Source organism: Mustela erminea, chromosome 18, assembly GCF_009829155.1.
Source record: "Mustela erminea isolate mMusErm1 chromosome 18, mMusErm1.Pri, whole genome shotgun sequence".
In the NCBI taxonomy this organism is placed as follows: Eukaryota; Metazoa; Chordata; class Mammalia; order Carnivora; family Mustelidae; genus Mustela; species Mustela erminea.
This window is the reverse complement of record NC_045631.1, coordinates 26,001,975-26,021,863: the sequence shown is the minus strand read 5'-3', so window position 1 is coordinate 26,021,863 and position 19,889 is coordinate 26,001,975. Positions and strand designations below refer to the sequence as shown.

Below are 19,889 nucleotides of genomic sequence, written 5' to 3'. Positions count from 1 at the left end.
GACTGAGCCACCCAGGCACCCCTGCTTATAATGGATTTTGTTGCTGTTTATCATCTGCAGTCTCCCCTTGGGCAGCCTCTGTCTCCAGAGAGGCACTAGGCAGCTGGTCAGAGCACTCAGGTAAATTCCAAGTTGGAGATCCCGTGAACGCAGGAGGGCAGGCAGTGGGACCCACTGGGCCTTCACAGGGCTGGCCGGTCTCGTCTACCTTTTACTCCTATATGGTGGCAGTGAGAGGGCCAGGTGCACCTGGCCTCGTAAGCACTCACGAGGAGGCTTGGAACTCCAGGTTGGAAGGTCATCCCGCTCGCCACCAAGCACTCTTTGCCACCCTGCCCAGGGGAACCCACAGCAACGGGGGCTCCAGGTCAGTCCAGGTAAAGCCACAAGTGGGATGGCAAGACGCCTTGGAATGGCCAGATCCTGAGCTCCTCAGAAAATGCCCAGAGGGAATAATAGAAATCATTAGAAGCAGGAATGACAGGAGAAGCCTGTGCAGTGCCGAGGGGGCAAGAGCCAGCCATCTCTTCAAGCTACGGGTGGTTCGAGGGTTATTTCTCAAGGTCATTTCTGAGTTCTTTGGTGCTGACTTTAGGATATAACCTTTATGGAAAATACATTCAAACCTTTCCTGGAATGCTGGGCTCAGATCAGAGACAGATACCTAACAGCTCTAATGACATTTAAATTTTTCTCTTTTTTCTGTTTGAAGCTGAAATTATTAGCAGCTAGTTCCTAGCTGACCTGGAAACATATCTGGAGGCTGCTGGCGGTTGCTGCTTTCGCCAACTCTGCGTAGCGCAGGGAGTATCTATCGGGCGTGGGGAGGCAGGAAGGAGACTCGGCCCCATACAGGCCTGAGGTGGAGGGATGGCTCTGTCACGGAAACCTGGGTGACTTCAGGTGAGTCACTGCACCTCTTGGGTCTCATGTTCCTCCTGTATGTGGGATCCAACCCACCCTGCGGCCTTCCCTCTGGGAGTTGTCTTAGGCCACGGTGCTCCCAGGGCCTGTGCTAAGGCTGCACATCTTCCTGGCCTCTGTCCGTGTCCCTTAAAGGCTGTGTCCACTGAGCGTCAGTGAACTCAAAGCCCAAAGTGAGATTGGATTTATCACATCAAATCCTGCTTGGAAAGCACAGGTCCATTCGCTGGAGATCTATTCTAGCCAGAGACTTTCCATGGGGTCATTTTACTTAGAATTTCTTCAAATGTTCAGATGAATTAGGGGATAATTTGCATTTTGCGTACAGAGGATTCGCATTCCATTACTTAGGTACTCTTTGACGTTTTTCTAATTGATGGGTAATTTCCTCGATGACATCTTATGACAGCATTTTTACAGATTCCCCATGAGCTCTTTGGAAGAGAACAGTGCAATCACTCAGGGGAGGCCAAAATGAAGGGTGACTTAAAATTTTGGCTGGGGAGGAAGTAGGAATTTGGCACAGAGTTACTTTTGAAAGGGAACCAAACCTTAGTTTTTAATAAAGAAAACATTTCCAAATGATAAAATCTTTTATGTGGTTTACCTTAATTATACCAAAAACTGAAATGTTTCAAAACAACCATTTGGCAGTAAGCAAATGTCATGTCAAGTTTTCTTTCCACAAGGAATCTGTCGCCTTGAGTAGCCCCATATGTCTGTGGAGATGGGTGAAGGCTTGAATGGTTAAAACATTTCAAGGAGCACAGGTCTCTGTAAACTTCAACAGGTTCTTGCCTTGGAACACGTTCCCTTTTCTCTAAGCCCTTTGAGAGATACACACCCTTTTCTCCTTAGTTCCTCTGACAACTACTCATTTATTGGGCTGATATTTCTTAGAAAAGTGTCACACTAAAATTTCTCCCAAAAGGAGGAAATAATTCTAGAATTTGATGGTAGTGATCAAAATAGCCAAACCAGGAGAATTAAATGGCCCTTTGCCATCTCTTACTTGCTCCATCTCTGACCCAAGTCTGGGGACCCTGATCGTTTATTCCTATTGGGTCAGCTACCTTCCTCTTTACAGGCAAAAACCTCACTGATACAGGTAGAACCCATAGCACACGCCCCATCAAGATTCAAATTAAGGTTCTACTAAAAATAACCATGTTTTAGGGCACCTGGCTGGCTCAGACAGCAGAGCATGCGACTCTTGATCTCAGGGCTGTGAGTTTGAGCCCCACACTGGATGTAGAAATTACTTTAAAAACAAATTTCTGTTTGGGGTGCCTGGGTGGCTCAGTGTGTTAAAGTCTCTGCCTTCAGCTCAGGTCATGATCTCAGGGTACTGGGATCGAGCCCCGCAGGGAGCCTGCTTCCTCCTCTGTCTCTGCCTGCCTCCCTGCCTACTTGTGATCTCTCTCTGTCAAATAAATAAATAAATAAATAAATAAATAAATAAAATCTTTAAAAAATAAAAAATTCGAAAGTAAAGACAAGACCTCCAGAAAGACTCTTCCACCTCTCTGGAAAGGTTCTTTTCAGGAACTGCTTACCAACTCGTGTGCCATCGAAGAACAGGGAACAGACTCACGGCGTCACGTGACATGCCTAAAGCAAGCACCAAACTTGGCCTGGAGACCTGCTGGCCACCTGATGACCTGAAAGGAAAGATTTCCAGGAACTGAAGGTGACGACATGGCTTTGCCAAGATGTCCAGACTAGATCTGTGTACCTTTTTCTCACTGTTGCTTCTTCTGTCTCTTTTGTGGCAAGAAAATGCCCTTGTCCATGTTTCCCAAACTCGTAAGGAAGGGACAACCTCTTCTGTGACTATGGCCTTTTGGAAACCATCTCATCATGATCCCGTGACAAAGGAATATTTCACTTGATTTTTCTAAAGGGTTAGAAGGTTCTAAATTCATGAAAGTCTTCTTTCATCTAAACTATTATCTGACTCTGGATTCTTATTCAAATTCATGGTTTTCTGAAATTACATCTTTACAGACGATTATTGAAAATGCATGTGGTTCTAAATAGTTATTTTGAGATAACATAGTGTTGTTGTTGTTGTTTAGAGATTTTACTTATTTATTTGACAGAGAGGGACACAGCGAGAGAGGGAGTCTGACACCGGGCTCGATCCCAGGATCCTGGAATCATGACCTGAGTGGAAAGCAGATGCTTAAAGACTGAGTCATCCAGGCACCTCAGAGATAACAATAGTGTTTTAAAATGTCTTTGAAGTTTTGCTGTTTTGCAAAAAGTACATTAGCTGCTGCTCCATGTTTATACCTGCCCCGAATCTTCCCAAACGCACCTGGTTCATTCTTAAGCGGAGATGGCAGGAAACATACGGACGCCAGGTCTGCTGTCACAGGACAGACCTGTGACAACAGGTCTGTAAGTGCCAACGAATAGTTCAGTGGGTTACTTTCCGACCTAGAGTCTTGGTTCGGAACTACGATACAATTTGGAACTGTTATGTTACTACTACTACTTCTTTTTCTCCTTCTTCTTCTTCTTTTTAAGATGTCATCCATCCATTTGACACAGAGCACAAGCAGGGGTAGCAGCAGGGAGAGGTAGAAGCAGGCTCCCTGCTGAACAGGGAACCCGATGCGGGACTCGATCCCAGGACTCTGGGATCATGACCTGAGCAGAAGGCAGACGCTTAACCACCTGAGCCACCCAGGCACCCCTGGAACTAGTATGTTACTTCTTCCATTATGTATAATTGTTTTAGGTTTTGTAGGATTTCAATGTATGAATTTGGGGGGTGGGGCACAAAAATCCAGACTCCAGCAGCCTCTTTCCTCGCAGCACTGGGTATTGCCAATCTTTTTCATTTTTATCGTTCCACCCGGTGTGTGGTGGTATCATTTCAATCTGATATTATTTTCCTTTGGCTTTTATAACTTTCTGGTGCAGATCTGCTAGTGAAGAATCCTCATGGTTTCTGTTTGGGCTCTTTATTTGGTCTTTATTTTTGAGAAGGGGGAAGGCAGTTTGGGGTCTCAGTTTCTCTGCTCCTTACTGAGTGGAGTTCCTGTGCTTCTCCGTCACATGGATATGAGGTTGGTGCAAAGCCCAGATCCACTCCCTGTCCACGTGGGACCCCCAGGTTTCTGGATAATCTTGCTGGGAAGTCCTGATTCCTTAGATCTCTGTCCTACGGAGTGTAAGTGGGATCTGTGTGGATCTGCAAATGGGAGAGGGTGTGAGAAAAGTGTGAGGTTTGGGTGGTAGGATATGTTTACGAAACAGTGGTGAGTTCTTTTGTCTGTGCCTTCTCAACAGCTCTGGGACCGGGAATAACACAATTATTCCTTTTTAAAAATATTTAATTAATTAATTAATTTGTCAGAGTGGGAGCGCAAGAAGGGAGAGTGGGAGAGGGAGAAGCAGGCTCCCTGCTGAGCAGAGAGCACGATGGAGGACTCGATCCCAGGACCCTGGAATCATGACCTGAGCCAAAGGCAGAGGCTTAACTGACTGAGCCACCCAGGCATACCTAATGCAATTATTCTTTATCCCTTTTGCTGTCTGGAAGTTCTCCTTGAAGTCTAATTGTAGGTCAGACTGTTACTGTCTAGAATTTGGGAACGAATATCTCTTTACTGCTGGAAGATAACACTCAGAGTTGGAAACTGACCACTCCACTCCACCTGAACCTCGGGCCTCCTTAAGTTGATTCCCACCAGCAACCTCACTCACTTTACCGTTTGAACTACTTAGATACCAGAGGAGAAACAGCGATGGAGGAGTAGATGAGAATGAGGCAGAAGGCCCTCAAATACCCCAATCTCAGACACTCCTCCTGGTGCTGACCCTGGGTCCCCCATGCCCTGGGGAAGCTGAGATTTGAGGGGCGTCTGAGTAGCTCAGTTGGTTAATCAGCTGCCTTCCCCTAAGGTCATGATCCCAGGGGTCGAATCCTTCACTGGGCTCCTTGCTCAGCAGGGAGCCTGCTTCTCCCTCTTCCTCTGCTCCCCCTGCTTGTGCTCTCTGTCAAATAAATAAAATCTTAAAGAAGCAGCAGCAGCAGCAGCAGCAGCTGAGATATGACAAGGCAGCAGAGAGCCCAACCTTATGCACTTCCTGCCTCTGATAACCAGAACAGGTAGCTCAGCGCACCCCATCATGACACCGGGGAAGGTGCAGGGAAGTGGCTCAGGCCCTGGTTAGTAAGCCCATGCTCCCAAAGCACGGTTAAACTTTCATCAGTTAATGTGGGTGGCCAGCTTGCTGCTGGATCTCCACCCTTGGAAATGCCAGGAAGCGTTGGGCGGTAAGCATCAGGGAGTTGCCGCTGGAATGCCAGTTGCTATTGGAACCCTCTGCAGATAAGGGTCTTGCTTTTGTGGAGGAGACACTCCTGCCCATCCGGTGGCTGGCTTCAGCACCGCGCCCTCCACGCTTTTCCTGCCTCTTGGCGATGTTCGAGGTACAAAGAGGCCAATGCCTGGATTTACCCTCCCCTGTGCAGCGAGACAGCCTTGGCTCTGACGGGGAGCGGGTGTTTACTTCAATCCAGCTCGAGTTCCGCGGCACCAGGCCAGTCTGGACCTGGAGCGCCCTCTGGCGGTGCTGAGCGGCGGGCCTGGACCTCCACACGCAACGCCAAGCTTTGGCTTTGGTCCCCGGAATGTGCTGGACAGCGCCTGCGGGGTGGCAGAGCTCTGAAAATCATTCTACCCCACCCCTCTCCAGGTCGGGCTTGGGAGGTGTGAGGCAACTTTAGACAGCTGCTAGGATGGGTTTGGAGGGTGGTCCAGAAAGAATCAGGGTGCTGCTAAGGGTGACTACATCAGTGTGGACGTGCGTTGCTGGGCCTGGAGTCTTATGTGTCTTTTTTGTTTTTTTTTTTTTCTGAACTGGCCACTGCCAAGAAGATCTATACAGGCCTTTCTTGGCCTTTTGATGTTCCCCAACCTCATCACCATCGCCGAGCCGCCTTCTTTCCTGGACATTGGAGCAGGAGGGGTACAGCTGTTTTGGGATGCTGCAGTGTCTCCCAGAGTAGAGGGAAGGCTGCCTTTACTGCGTGGAATGTGCATGGGAGGAATTCCAGAAACTTTCTTTTCACTGAAGTCACCATCTCTGGACCCAAAGGTAGAGGAATAAGCATGGTTTGGTTGTGGGTGACGTGGGGTTGAGCCCTGAAAATTGTGGAGACTCTCCATGGCCTCAGCCTCCAAAGACAACTCACAGGAAAAATAGGGAATGGGTGGTGGTGATGTCCACAGTCAGCAGATTTCTACCAGGTGTGAGACAGGGCACAGGATTCAACTGTGTCCTGGGCAAATCACTGACCTTCTCTGGCCTTCCCAGGTAAGCATGGACCTTCTGGGATGGTTCTGGGGTGGTCACAAGTGTTGAAGAATACAGGAGATGCCGCTGATTATTGAGTCAGTGTGGACATGTCTTAGATTTCAGGCAGGTCCTGGTTTACCCCAGGAGCATCTGCATGTGGGGCAGGTCGGGGTCCATGCTACTTCAGCACTAAGGATTGAACAGCATCCCCAGGGTGGTTGGGCACATCCAAAGCAGAGATGGATAGTGGCCTAGGCCCACCGAAGGTGGCCCATAGAGGCTGATAGCAGAACCCTTTTAGAGGGACCTGTGCTTCAGGACCCTGGCCTTGAGGGACTTGGGGGCGACACCTGCACTCACAGGGTTGGGACCTGAGCTCCAGGGGTTACAGACTCTGGGTTATCAAATAAATCCTTTGTAGTGCTTCAAATTACAAACTTTTTAAAACATTCAATCTATTTATTTACATATATATTCTACATAAGTTACAAATCCTCACTTCTGCCACGCTGCTAGAACTCCATTTCTCCCTTGATCCTGTTTTATTTCTTTTCTTTTCTTTTCTTTTTTTTTTTTTTTTTGAGATTTTATTTATTTATTTGACAGGAGAGAGGGAATACAAGCAGGGGGAGTGGGAGAGGGAGAACAGTCTTCCCGCGGAACAAGGAGCCTGATTTGGGGCTCGATCCCAGGAACTTGGGATCATGACCTGAGCTAAGGGAAGATGCTTAATGACTGAGCCACCCAGGAGTCCCGATCCTGTTTTCCATCAGTAATTCGGAGTTACTTTGTTTTGAAGGTTATAGCTGTTTGTGAATACCTGTTTGTTGGTCTTCCTGGCTAAGTGCTGGGCAAGGCCAGTGGAGGTCGCTGTCAGAAGTGTCTCCAAGGAGGGAGGTAGATACCGGGATGGAATCTGAGCCAGTCTGGAATCTGGTCCCTTCATGTTACCCAGCAAGCCCCAGCCTGCAATCACTGAGACTCTGGCTCTGCTCAGATTACAGACATTTTTACACGTGGTCTTTTCTCTGCTTCTCGGCTGCTCAGGACATCAGGCCTGCACATCCACACTAATAGGTGAGGGATCTCAGAGACTGTAGAAGTCACATAGCCAGGGAGGGAATTGAGCCAAGACTCGAACAATTGCTTTGGTCCTACCAGGTTATCTGCAAAAACAATGACAATCATGTGGAGCCTTTATAGTAGTGGAATCCTGAGGACTAGTGGGCTCAACACAAGGGAGGAGGGACTTGGGAGTGAGAATGACTTATGGCCCTAGGTGTGCGGTGGCAGCCCTGGCTGGGCTGGGCGGTGTTAAGGATTTCAAGGAGGCACAGGCTGCTAATGAAACATGACTGTTCCTAAAGCCTGAGGTGCCACTCAAGGCCTGTCGCAGTTCATCTATCTGGACTCATTAGGCCAGAATCCCCTCCTTTGGGCCAGAGCTCACTCATCTGTTCCATGACCAAGCGAAGTGAGTGAGGAGCCCGGAATGCAAGATTTGAAGAGGAATTCGCTCTCTGGGCCATGCAAGTGAAAGCTAGCACCAGCAGGACCCCAAGACGATCTCTTCTCCCTCCTGCCACCACTCTAAGCTTTGAGCTCATAGAGGGCAGAGACTGTGCCTGCCTACTGCCTTGGAGCCTCAGCTTTCTTTCCTGAGAGAAAAAGGGCTTAAGCAGGGAAGAGCATGTGTGTGTCACTCAATCTAACCGATTCTGGACCAGGGGCTGGATTTCTCCTTTGCTAGATAGAAGCAAATGGAATGTCGAGGGGGAGGACCCAGTGCCCTTGCAAGAATTAGAAAGTCTAAGTCAGGGGCGCCTGGGTTGTTCAGTGGGTTAAACGTCTGTTTCAGGTCATGATCCCTGGGTCCTGGGATGGAGTCCCGCGTGGGACTTCTTGCTCAGTGGGGAGCCTTTTTCTCTCTCTCCCTCTCCCTGCTACCCCCCTAGGGACGACTGCGAGACCTACTCCGGGAAGCCGAAGGATCGAGTGTATCTACTTTCTACTTATCAGGACTGGAGCAATGAGCAGGATCAGTCCATTGCTTTTGACTGCCGGTGAGTGCTGCGCGCCGATTGGTCCCGGTTAAGGAAGCGAGGAAAAAAGGGCGTGCACGTGGGGACTCCCGGCCAGACACTGGCGCGTCCCGGGAGAAGAGGCCGTGGAGGGATTATGGCGTCGCTCAATTGCAGCGCCGTCGTCTGCGTGATTTGCTTGGAGAAACCCAAATACCGCTGCCCCGCCTGCCGTGTGCCTTAGTGAGTGCGGGAGTCGTCAGGAAGGGGACCGGGCGGGGCGGCGGGGGTCCGGGCGGGGACCCCGGGAGGGTCCGCGCGACTTCCCGGGCTAACGCGGCCCGTGGCCTCTGTTGTTACAGCTGCTCCGTGACCTGCTTCCGGAAGCACAAAGGTAAGACCCCGGAGTCTCCCCGCGCCCCCGAGCCGCCCCTCTTCTCGCGCGGGCAGCCCTCACGTCCCGCCGCGTCTCTCCCGGCCTTGCCTCCCTCAATCCTCTCGGAGCCCCAGGGGGAATCTCTGCCTGTGAATGCTTCCCGGGACTTGGACCAGTCAGAAGCTTCTGCTATACATTTCCCCCCAGAGACCGCCACCCCCCTCTCCCCCCAAAAATAGGTAACTGCTTTGACCGCCAAAGTCAACCCTAGTGGTTTTTTCTTAGTATTCTCAAAAGCTGCGCTGGCTGCAGTTAACAAGAACAATTTTTTCTTTAAATCCCTGGCTAGAAACAACGAGGTAGATCTGTTTACCTTAACGGGAGGTTAGTGCTGTCTAAGTCTATATTTTAACTCCCATCTGGAGCCTCCTCTTAGTCCTCAGGGACCCTTTCCCATGACCACATGCTGAGTTGACTCTGGTTATTGAAGTGCCTTATTGGTTTTTTGCCTATAGCGTGATCCTCTCTCGGTCCTTGGCCTAGAGGTATGTTTCAAGCTGTACCGCTCCCCCTGCTGTTTTTGTTTTTTACCCTAGTATTTCTTGAGCATTTTAAAAAGAAACTTTTCTGTTCAAGATAGAAGCAGAACTGCTTTGCTGAAAATTGGGTTGGGGAGCCGGGTTGGTAAGCTTTGCTCTGGCAGTGCGGTCCTGAGTGGCCCCTCTAAGAACCCCTAGGGCAGTACGGGGCAATCTGGAGCTCTTCACTGTGTGGCCCTGCTGCGGCCAGGGTTTCTCTTAAAATGCACATTTGAGTAATTCACTCCCTTGTTGAAAACTCCAGTCTCTCTAGCAGAGGGAGGTGGTGGTTCTTAGCCTGGGTATTGCTCTCTATATGGAGACACATTGTGAGAATGTTTCTGTTGTGACAGTAGCTGAGGGTTGGGGGCACTTCTGGTAATTGGTGTTGGTGCAAATAAACACCCTGTGGCGTGTGAGACCATCTCACACTGTTAAAGACCTTTCCACCCTGAACATCACAGTGCCTTTGATGAGAGACACTGCTCTTGGGAGGAAAGGGCAGCCTCCCATGTGGCCCTCTTCTGCTCTTGCTTCCTCCACTTGCATCCCAGCCACCTGCCAGTCCTCCCCTGTCAGTCAGCTGCTAGTTGCATATCACTGTCCTTGCACACGACCCTATTCTTCCAGGGTTCTGGTCCAGCTGTAGACCTCTCTGTCAGGAATGCTCTTTCCACCTGGCAGCGCCTCCCCTTTGTCTTCCAGTCCTCTCAGGTGACATCGATCGGACTCTTATCCAGGTCTCTGGCTGCCATCCCTAAGGCTTAACCCCTTGAGGTGGGCCTGATGACTTCCATCTGTGTCATCCCAGCGGCATGTGGTACATGCAAATTTGGTACCTGAAACTGCTGAGAAAATTGTTCGCCAACTGAAGTCAGTGTGTCACTTAATTCTAGGGAGAGCCCAGCGAGGTTAGGCGGGGGGAAAGGAGGACGGGGACAGCTTTCAGGTTCGTGAGGCCTGCTTCTTCCATCCTCTGCCAGGCCCAGGGTTGCTTTTCTCAGTGCTGCCCTTTGATAGGATCCCTCATTTTCTCTGCATCCATCTCCACCGCCCCCATCCCTAACCACATACATGTTTCCCACCTAGAAGCTGGCTCGGTGGGGCAGTGTGGCCTTGTCACTAAAGTGGAGGTGATGTGCATCTGTTTATGTCTCTTTCAGAGCAGTGCAATCCCGAAACTCGTCCTGCTGAGAAAAAAATAAGGTCCGCTGTTACGGCAAAAACTGTAAAGCCCACAGAAAACAAAGGTGGGTTGCTTGACTTCAAAAAAACTAACCTTGAAAGGGTTTCAAGGTAATAACTGAAAGGAAAGAGATGTGGGTTGGGACAGGGAGTCAGGAAAGATGGCTTCATTAAGAACAGCTTCCATAGGGGCGCCTGGGTGGCTCAGTGGGTTAAAGCCTCTGCCTTCGGCTCAGGTCATGATCCCCGGGTCCTGGGATCGAGCCCCGCATCGGGCTGTCCGCTCCGCGGATAGCCTGCTTCCTCCTCTCTCTCTCTTACTACCTGCCTCTCTGCCTACTTGTGATCTCTGTCTGTCAAATAAATAAATAAATAAAATCTTAAAAAAAAAAAAAAAAAAGAACAGCTTCCATAGCCCAGAGCACTAGGAGTGGGGGCCCCTGTTGCGTAGTCTAGAGCAGCCTGAGGGCAAGAAGTAAGGGTGTGAGAGGCAGCTGGCTGTGGTGTTTGTGGGAGGGGGACACCCTAATGACAGGAGCCTTCTCCAGTCATGGCTTCAGGTTTCCCTCCCTGGGCCTGACTGGAGCGTTGGTTCACCTGAGCCAGGCTCATGTGGGAGGCTCCCTTGGGCCAAGCTCCCCTTCCTGCTGTTGGGGCACCTCCCAGCTTATTGTGGGAGCGCGCAGTCATCCCAGCCATCACTGCAGACTACAGTCTATCCTGGGTGTCAGGCACCATGCCAGCCTCTGAAGGCAGCCCCTCCTGGTGCCAGCAAAGAGGTATTGAACATTCACAGCATGGGATAGCCTATTTCTGCCCTTTGAGAAACCTCCTTGTTGGGTTTTGGCAATGTCAGAAATTTCTGACTATACTGAAAACACAAGGTATTCATGTTAGCAGGTTTTTACCGAGCACCGAATTTTTTGGCCCCCGACAGGGCTGGAGCCATAGTGAGGAGAGCTGGGGTGATAGGGATTGGAGAATCAGGCTCCTGGCCTAACGACCAGAGAAGCACATAGAACAGGCATGTAAGGGGCGCCTGGGTGGCTCAGTGGGTTAAGCCTCTGCCTTCCGCTCACGTCATGATCCCAGGGTCCTGGGATCAAGCCCCACATTGGGCTCTCTGCTCAGTGGGGAACCTGCTTCCCCCTCTCTCTCTGCTTCACTGTCTGCCTACTTGTGATTTCTGTCTGTCAAATAAATAAATAAAGTCTTAAAAAATGGTTTTAAAAAAAAAAGAACAAGCATGTGAACACACTAGGGTGCATTTGTTAAACTCCCCAATTCTTGGCTTCACCCTCCTTCCCCAAAAAGAGGAATGTTGAAAAAGTCACGAATTCCAGATAAGGTCATTTTTGTTTTGTCAGTACCTACTTCCCCTTGCTACTGTCACCGATGTGCACTTTTATCTGTTGGGAGTTGTTCAAGTCTGGTGTCCAGGCTTTGTTTCTAGTCATAATTAGTTGTGCTTTCTGTTCCTCAGATGACGACGACTCTGTAGCTGACTTTCTCAATAGTGATGAGGAAGAGGACAGAGTGTCTTTGCAGAATTTAAAGAATTTAGGTAAGTGTGTGTGCTTGCTTCTTCATCAACCACTATTCTATTTAATTCAATGTATAGAGTCTGATTTTTTTTTTTAAGTTACTAAATACAGGTGACCCTTGAACTGCACAGGGGTAGGGCTCCCCTTCGTCTACCCTGCAGTTGAAAATTTATCTTCTGACCCCTCCAGAACTTATCTACTAATAGCCTACTGTAGACCGGAAACCTTACCGATAACTTAAGTCAATTAACACACGTTCTGTATGTTCCATGTATTACATGTTGCATTCTTACAATAAAGTAAATGAGAGACAAGACAATGTTAAGAAAATCACAAGGAAGGGAAAATACCTTTACAACACTGTATTGATGGGAGAACACTGTGTAGGAGTAGACCCGTGCAGCTCAAACCTGTGGTGTTCAAGGGTCCCCCTAACGGAGTGTGGTATGCAGATCCCTTTGGACACTTGACTCCATAAACACTTGGGGCTTCCGCACCTCCCTGCCTGGAATCCTGCTGGTTTTGTGGGTTGCCAAAGTTCTCCCTCAAGGCTTGGTTCAGGTTACCCTTCCTCACCTTAACTTTCCTTGACCTTTTGTCTTTCTCAGAAGCAAGCACTTTCACCTTTCCATGGGGCCTGGAAATACACCACTCATACTTGATGGTAACTTCTCCCACGCTGGCCTGTAGGGCAGGGGCCTGCATTCACTCCCACCTCCCCCGTGCTTCGTATGTGGTCTGGTCACTCCAGCAGACAGATTTTTAGAGGGACACAGGTGTTCATAACGCTTGGCGTTTTTGTAGGCCCACATGGCAGGCCTGGGGGCAGTTCTGTGAAGTGTTGTGATGAACAGGCCAATGTGGTTCCTGCATGTGGAAGGTTTTGTTTCCGTCGCCTGAGGCCCACCCTGCCACGCACCCAGTCCCACGGCAGTGAGGCCGAGGGCAGGCGTGGATGGTTTTGTAAACTGTGAGGCAGCAGGCAGATGTCCGTGTCTGTTCATTGCTACCAAGGCTGCAGTGTGAGGGCCGTGCGCTGGCCTTCACAGCGCTGACTGTTTGGTGTAACTCTCCTCACCCGGGAGAACCTTCAGGCCCATGAAAAACAACGTGCCAGCAAATTCATGTTGTTCTCTGTGTATGTGCTGGTGTTTTTTTCCTAGTTGAAATGGCATAAAGTTAAACTATTTATAGGGATGCTGATAACAAGAATCTGACGGCTTTAACTGGGAGATCAGCTGCTCCGGTGACCTCACCTTGTTAATGTGGAGCATGGGTTCCATTCTCGGGTTTAAAGGTTTAGGGCATGCAGCACCCTTGACGGGTACTACACTGGACGCATTTAGCTTTTAGCCGTCTCCATCTGTCCCCACTTGAACCCACATCGGCTTTCTCGCTCATTTTTCAGGCGAGTCTGCAGCACTGAGAAGCCTTCTGCTCAACCCGCACCTTCGACAGCTGATGGTCAGCCTCGATCAGGGTGACAATAAGGCGAAGCTCATGCGAGCCTGCATGCAGGAGCCCTTGTTTGTGGAGTTCGCGGACTGCTGTTTACGGATCGTGGAGCCATCCCGGGAGGAGGATTCGTGAGCTGAACTCCCGAGCTGCTTGCTGGCACGTGCATTCACCCTGCCTGCTACCCCCAGAAGAGCTAGCGTGGGGCCCTCGGCCAGGGTGCTGACTTCCAGGCCCGCTGCACAAGCTCTTTGTCTTCGGCACTGTGGGCGTGGGTTCCAGACAAGAGGAGGATACTCAAGGTGACAAACCCTTGATGGAGGGAGAACTGGACATTCAGATGGTGGTGTTTAGATATTTTAATTTTGGTACAGTTGAGACATCACATGATTGGTCAAGTTTCATACCCATTTGAGTTAAAACTTGCTCACTGTTGCTAAATAAAATCAGGACATGGTAATTCTGTGGTAAATTGTATTCACCCTTTTGTTACATTATTACATTAAATAAATCAACATATTAAAAATAGGTTTTGTTCCTTTTAAAGGAACTAAATGCAAATATTCTAATTGAAATTTGGGGGCTAATTTCAAGCTGACCCACCTGTTCTGTTTGCAGGGAATTGGGATGCCCCACTGTAGTGATGGACTGCCCTGCTGCATTGGATCTATGAAGGTAGTAAAATGGGGGACATCCTCTGTGGTCCTGAGGTTTCTTAGCCCTGATTTGCTAACCAGCCCGACACCTGTCAGGGCCTGAGATGTAGAGGGGAGCCCCAGGCCCCTAGTGCAGGGGCTGCAACACATTGCTTGGTCACAAGTGCTTGGAGTTGCTGTGGGAGTAGTTTGGCATCTTTGTGTGGATTAAATGTCTTTGGCAAAGCAGCTGGCAGGAAAGGCCTTGTAGACACAAAGGCACCAAAGGATTGCCCAGCCAGGTGAGGCTAGAAGGTGAGAAGAGCTCACCCATGGCCCAGGCTGTGTCTTTCCAGCAGAATCTGATTAAAGCCAGTAACACTGTAGGGTGAGGGTTCAGGGCAGATGTCGGCGTACGGCAGTGGAGACTTCCTGCAGTGGAACTTGATCGAGCCCTAGGGAGAGAGAGAGAGAGAGACTGCTAGAACCCCAGATCCCGGGAGTGCGAGTCCTCTCGGGGCCCCACAGCGCCAGTGCTAGAAACGCAGAGGTGTGGACAAGCACTGATAGCAGGGTCCCAGCAGGAGCAGGATTGAATGCAGGCTTTCTGCTCATTCTAAATGAGGGGCAAATTAAAAATACAACATTTCACATCCACTTGGTGTGATGGATGAGCGAGCTCTCTCCTGTAAGAGTGTTGCCTGTCATAGTCCTAAGACTGCTTAAAACTGGCAGAGCAAACAGTCCCACTGCTGTTTATCTGGCTGACCCACGTGTTGTCACGGAGATCTCTAGGTTCCGTTCTACCGTAATTCCTCAGGTATGGAAACTTGCTGCTTCCTTCCTTCTGACTTGTGTCACTTAACCCTTGCTGGGACCTCATGTGGCAGGTTGAGCATTAGCCCATTATGTGTGTTGGCTGAGTCTTTCCCTGGCTGTGTTTTTGTACTATAAAAACAGCTCTTGGACCACTGACTTACCTGCTTGTCATCTGCACAGCTGGAGCAGGAGATAAACGAAGTAATAATTTGAGGAAAATAGGATGCTAACTTCAGTGCTATTTGAGACAATAAACTGTCACCACAAAAAGTGGGACTAATTAGGGGCGCCTGAGTGGCTCAGTGGGTTAAGCCTCTGCCTTCAGCTCAGGTCATGATCTCAGGGTCCTGGGACTGAGTCCCACCTTGGGCTCTCTACTCCACTGGGAGTCTGCTTCCTCCTCTCTCTCTCTCTCTCTCTCTGCCTGCCTCTCTGTCTACTTGTGATCTCTCTCTCTCTAATAAATAAATATTTAAAAAAAAAAAAAAGTGGGACTAATTAAATGGAGATTTCAGAGGAGAAGCCAGACAGTTTATAAAAGGGGAATGGGGGGGCGCCTGGGTGGCTCAGTGGGTTAAGCCTCTGCCTTCGGCTCAGGTCATGATCCCAGGGTCCTGGGATTGGGCTCTCTGCTCAACAGGGAGCCTGCTTCCCTCTCTCTCTGCCTACTTGTGATTTCTCTGTCAAATAAATAAATAAAATCTTTAAAATAAATAAAGAGTGGGAGGACTCTAGAAAATTCTGAGTTGTAATGATGGAAACCACCCAAACCTATAGCCAGCTGGGAAGCTCAGGCTTGTGGCTTCCCTGGTCAGAACAGCTCTTGCCTCAGTCCTGCTCCTGCTGTGGACTCGGGCTTTGGCTCCTGCCTTCTGCAAGGAGGTGTGAGGGACCTAGAGCCGTGGTGGGCAGGACTGCTGTCCCATCACACAGCTTACCTGAGGCAGTGCTCGGATGGATGTGACACCAGCTTGTCCTTGTGCTATCTGGACCGGGTAGCTACTGGGGTTCCCCACAGGGAGCTGGAGGCAGGCCCAGACCACCAGCTTTCTCTGAAAGCCTCGGATCCCCACAGTTGCGTTGGCCAGGACCAGTCCCAGGGGCCAGAGGCGGATTATTGCTGCCAGGAGGCTGGTCTGTGTCTGTGGCAGTAGGAAGGAGCCCGTGGGAAGGGGAACTTGAGAAAAGTGTTTTTCTTCCACACCATCCAGTTCTTTCGAAGCAAGGAAGGCCATTCCAATCTTAAAAAAAGAGAATGCCACTTTATAGCTTTCAATCTGTTAGTTTTTTTTTTTTTTTAATATTTTATTTATTCATTGGACAGACAGAGATCACAAGTAGGCAGAGAAGCAGGCAGAGAGAGGAGGAAGCAGGCTCCCTGCTGAGCAGAGAGCCCAATGTGGGGCTCGATCCCAGGACCCTGGGATCATGACCTGAGCCAAAGGCAGAGGCTTTAACCGACTGAGCCACCCAGGTACCCCATCAATCTGTTAGTTTTTAATGGAAACCCAAACTATAATAAGATAGCTCAACAAGGTGATTGGAAGGGCACAGGACTGTTGAACAGCTGGATGCCTTCAAACAGATGTAGCCTTGTGGCCAAACATCTTTGTGCCCAAGGCACCTGTGCTCAGGCCTTATATTTGCTACTTTAAAAGTAACAGCTTTGAGATCTACTTGAGAGACCGTAAAATTCACCCCTTGAAAGTGCAGAATTCCATGATTTTTAGTATGTGCCCAGAGTTGCTGATGCTGCCCTTTCTGCACCCCAGGCGTCCCGGGGGACAGGTGGTGTCCCATGCAGTGCCGGGCGAGCACTCCAGCCCAGGGCCGCTGGGTGCCAGCCGGCCACCACCCATTCTGCCCACAGGAGTCCTATACTCACTCTCCACTTCCGCCACGCGCGCTTGATGACCGTGGCGGCGGTGTGCAGCCTCTGCACGTGTTTCCGAGCTAACCAGGAACGGATGGCTGGCAGGTTTGCCCAGAGACAAGAAAGTAAATGAAATGTTAGAACTCTGCAAGCCTGGCCCTGCAGCCACGCCCGAGCTGCCCAGAACCTGCGCCTCCTTGGTGAACGGCCAGCCCACGCTGCCGCCTACAGGAGGGAACAAAGGCCCTCAAAAAGCTCTGGAAGACCACTCGGAGCATCAGGCTGGGACAGACCTCGTGTGGAAGGACAGCGGGGAGCAAACTCACCTCTGCCTCAGGCACTGCCCGAGGCAGTGCCCGGGGAACAAGGGGGAAATCCTCAGCTCAAGCTACTTACTGGCCTTAAGAATTCATAAACAGAGACCCCACCATGCGCCCACTATGGTAGACTGATCATGTCGCAATTTTCATTTCCTTCTCTTGCACTTTGAGCATTTTCTCGTTCTTTTACATTCAGAAAAGGGGCTATTCCATTCACTATTAATAGTTTGGATTCTAGAAAACTAAAAAGTTTAAAGACAGATCCAAATCCTGTTAGCTGACCACTGCAGAGTTCTACAATTGGCTTACACGATTTTTTTAGGCTTGTAAACACAGAAACACACTTGAGGAAGGTGGCATCGCGCTTGACATGCAGTTTGGTATCCTGATTTGAACATCACATTGGAAGAGGTTTTCCATTAAATTTAAAATACTCTTCAAAAAGACTTCTTGGCTGTATTTTAAGTTTGGTTCATGACATAACCATGACTTTACTATGGTCAGCTATGTGGGTGGTTTCTAGTATTTTCAAGGTAAGACTGCTGTGAATATGCTTTCTATGTCTCTTCCTTTGATAAATCAGATCTTCTCAAACTCATTACAAGCCCTGGACCCAGCACATAATGATTTGTTGTGGAAGCAAAGGAAGATGGCATAAGCTACCCTCTAGGTCTGGGAAAGGGGAATTAAAGGCAATTTTTTAGTCTCTGCTGCCTACAGACAGCAGTGTGACCTGGTTTTCACTGGACTGGGGAGACAATGGGTGAGGTGGGTTGGAATTCGAATCCCAGTGCACCATAGGGTCGTGCCATCCATGTGCTGAGACTCGGACACGGCCTTGGCATAAGGTTCTGCAGGAAACTCAGATCACGCAGGGTCTGCACACAGGCCCATGCGCCTCCTACCTGCCTGGATGAGCATGGCCGCCCGCCTCTGCCTCTCCTGCTTGCGATGCCAGTGTCGCCTCCAGCTGCCTTGGATGCGGCGGGCACACTGCTCCAGCACCTGGGCGCGTCTGTGTTCCAGAAGCTCCAGCTGGGAGAAGGGGTATCCGCTGAGGGTCTCAGCCTCTCCTCCCACGGCCCCGAAGTGGTTCCAGATCCCGTGGTACTGAGGAGAGGAAGCGGCTGGCTTCGGAGAACTCCCCTCCTCACCGTCAACCAGCTTACCATGGAGTCCGTCATGAACACCTTGGTCTTGCCACAGTGAACTGGGGCTGGTGTGGCCTTAGTGGGGTCACCAAGTGTGGCTGCTGCCTGAGTCAGAGCTGGAAGAGTGTGGAGGATGTCCTGGAGGACAGCTTGCAGAGTGGCCACCTCGGTGCACGGAGACCTTTCTGTGGGATGGGAGATGGAGGTCCCATCAGCTCTTGGTCATCTACACACTTCTGTGGACTTGAGAAACCAGTTCTGGTCTCCCCACTACTCCACAGGCTTCTCTGCTCCTGTTCTTCCCTCTAACCACTTCTCCACCTTTTTGGGGGGAGGCATCTGGTGTTCTGAGGCATACAGAAATCTTTACTTGTGGCTGGGCCCCGGGCTGGCCCACAGCCTCCATGCCTGTGGGTTCCCTGGGCAAGCTGCCAAAGGGTACTTGGTGCCTGGACCCCCATCTGGAAACCCAGGCTACTCTGCAAGCATGTGTTCCAAGGCCCCAAACATGCTGAGGGCCGAGTAGGTCAGCTGGGCCGTTCCCTCTGCCTGACCCCTCAACTTCCTGCCACGTGAGAAAAGGGCGAACGAATCCCAGTCCCAGGGAGGCCCAACAGGTGCCCCTGCCTGCCCTCCCGCAGTGTGCAGGGCTGGCTCCTACAGAGGATTTACCTGAGGGCTCTGACCACCTTTTGCTGCCCAGTGCCTCTCTGGAGACAGAGGCTGCCAAAGAAGACGCCGCAGACGAGAAACCGCAAAATCAACCAGGGGCGAAGGGGGCTTTGGGCATGAGACACAGCAGTAGAGCAGATCACGAAGAGAGGGGAAGGAAAGAAGTGGGGGAAAAGAGTGAAAGGCAAGTGACGAGAGAGAAGGGAAAGCAGAACTGTCCCAGGTCTGCCAGGCTCCAGGGCAGGGCTGTGTGTGTGGAAGCCACTGCTGCTGGGCAGGGGCCTCCCACTCTGTCCTTGGCTGCTTCTTCTTCCACCTATGCAGGGGGCTTACCCTACATGCTGACAACCCCCAAACCGGGGCCACATGAGACCTTCCCTTGACGTTAGAGCTTGCCGAGGGCTTTGCAGATGCCTCCACAGGATGACTCCAGGAACCTGGAGCTCAAGTCAGCCCTATGGGGCTCAGCAGCTCCCCCAAACCTCTCTTCCCCACTGGCCACGCACAGTCTGACCAGTTTCTTCCTAACACTGCCCATTGTGCCCACACCTCTAGCTTGACTCTGGCCAGCATGAATAGCCTCACTCCCATGGCCTGCCATAGGGGCCCCACAGTGGTCTCCAGAAAGCACGAGGCTGATGTCCCTCTCTTCCTCCTCTGACGTGCCTCCATCTACCCAGAGAATAAAGCTCGGCTTCTGTGACATGCCTATCACCCCAGTCTCAGCTCCACCTGTTCTCTTCCTTATGGACAAGCAACTCTGGCCTGGAGTTCCTCACACACACAGTGTTGTCTCCTGCATGCAGCCCTCCATCCAATTACCTGTCATGTGGAATGTTCTTCACCTGGCCAATGCCATCTGTCCTCAGACACTACTTCCTCCAGGAAGCTTTCCCTGATTCACACTTCCCCAGCACTACCCACGGCATTCTGTACTCAGCTCTGCCTTTCCACTTTCCCTAGTGTTTGTCTTCTTTTAGTTTGTTTCCCCTACTGAGCTAAGAACCATGAGAGCAGGGC

General features: G+C 50.4%; 2 protein-coding genes across 12 annotated transcripts in view; one reads left to right on the top strand and one right to left on the bottom strand.

The window, feature by feature from the left end:
• Window positions 1–5,503: 5,503 nt before the first annotated feature.
• Window positions 5,504–13,871, top strand: ZNHIT3 (zinc finger HIT-type containing 3). Of its 4 annotated transcripts, none has more exons than XM_032322049.1 (8): window positions 5,504–5,637; window positions 5,820–6,258; window positions 7,288–7,317; window positions 8,196–8,303; window positions 8,624–8,655; window positions 10,379–10,465; window positions 11,884–11,964; window positions 13,353–13,871. In XM_032322049.1, exons 2-8 carry the CDS (start codon window positions 6,164–6,166, stop codon window positions 13,532–13,534), a joined length of 615 nt encoding a protein of 204 aa, XP_032177940.1. In that variant the 5' UTR covers window positions 5,504–5,637; window positions 5,820–6,163; the 3' UTR covers window positions 13,535–13,871. The 4 variants fall into 4 exon arrangements, with proteins under 4 accessions (XP_032177940.1, XP_032177942.1, XP_032177941.1 ...); XM_032322050.1 differs by having other exon boundaries at window positions 5,508–5,637; window positions 5,817–6,258; XM_032322051.1 differs by lacking the exon at window positions 7,288–7,317 and having other exon boundaries at window positions 5,505–5,637.
• The window catches only part of MYO19 (myosin XIX), a 33,154-nt gene continuing 27,007 nt past the window's right edge, over window positions 13,743–19,889 (bottom strand). For 6 of the 8 annotated variants that reach the window (XM_032322023.1, XM_032322022.1, XM_032322027.1 and 3 more), the window contains 5 exons: window positions 18,216–18,382; window positions 17,952–18,081; window positions 16,739–16,824; window positions 15,792–16,094; window positions 13,743–14,489 (listed from right to left, as the gene is read on the bottom strand). In XM_032322023.1, the coding sequence (XP_032177914.1) occupies window positions 14,361–14,489; window positions 15,792–16,094; window positions 16,739–16,824; window positions 17,952–18,081; window positions 18,216–18,382 (815 nt within the window). In that variant the 3' untranslated portion in view covers window positions 13,743–14,360. Of the gene's footprint in view, window positions 14,490–15,791; window positions 16,095–16,738; window positions 16,825–17,951; window positions 18,082–18,215; window positions 18,383–18,869; window positions 18,978–19,889 lie in introns of those variants that run through there. The other 2 variants (XR_004280734.1, XR_004280735.1) reach the window with 2 other exon arrangements.

Excerpts from the sequence above, each read along its gene's own strand:
- ZNHIT3 (XM_032322049.1), top strand. The coding sequence starts at position 6,164 with ATGTCCACAGTCAGCAGATTTCTACCAGGTGTGAGACAGGGCACAGGA. Across the intron at positions 8,304-8,623 it reads TCCATTGCTTTTGACTGCCG|CTGCTCCGTGACCTGCTTCC; the intron begins GTGAGTGCTGCG and ends CTGTTGTTACAG. Across the intron at positions 10,466-11,883 it reads AAAGCCCACAGAAAACAAAG|ATGACGACGACTCTGTAGCT; the intron begins GTGGGTTGCTTG and ends TCTGTTCCTCAG.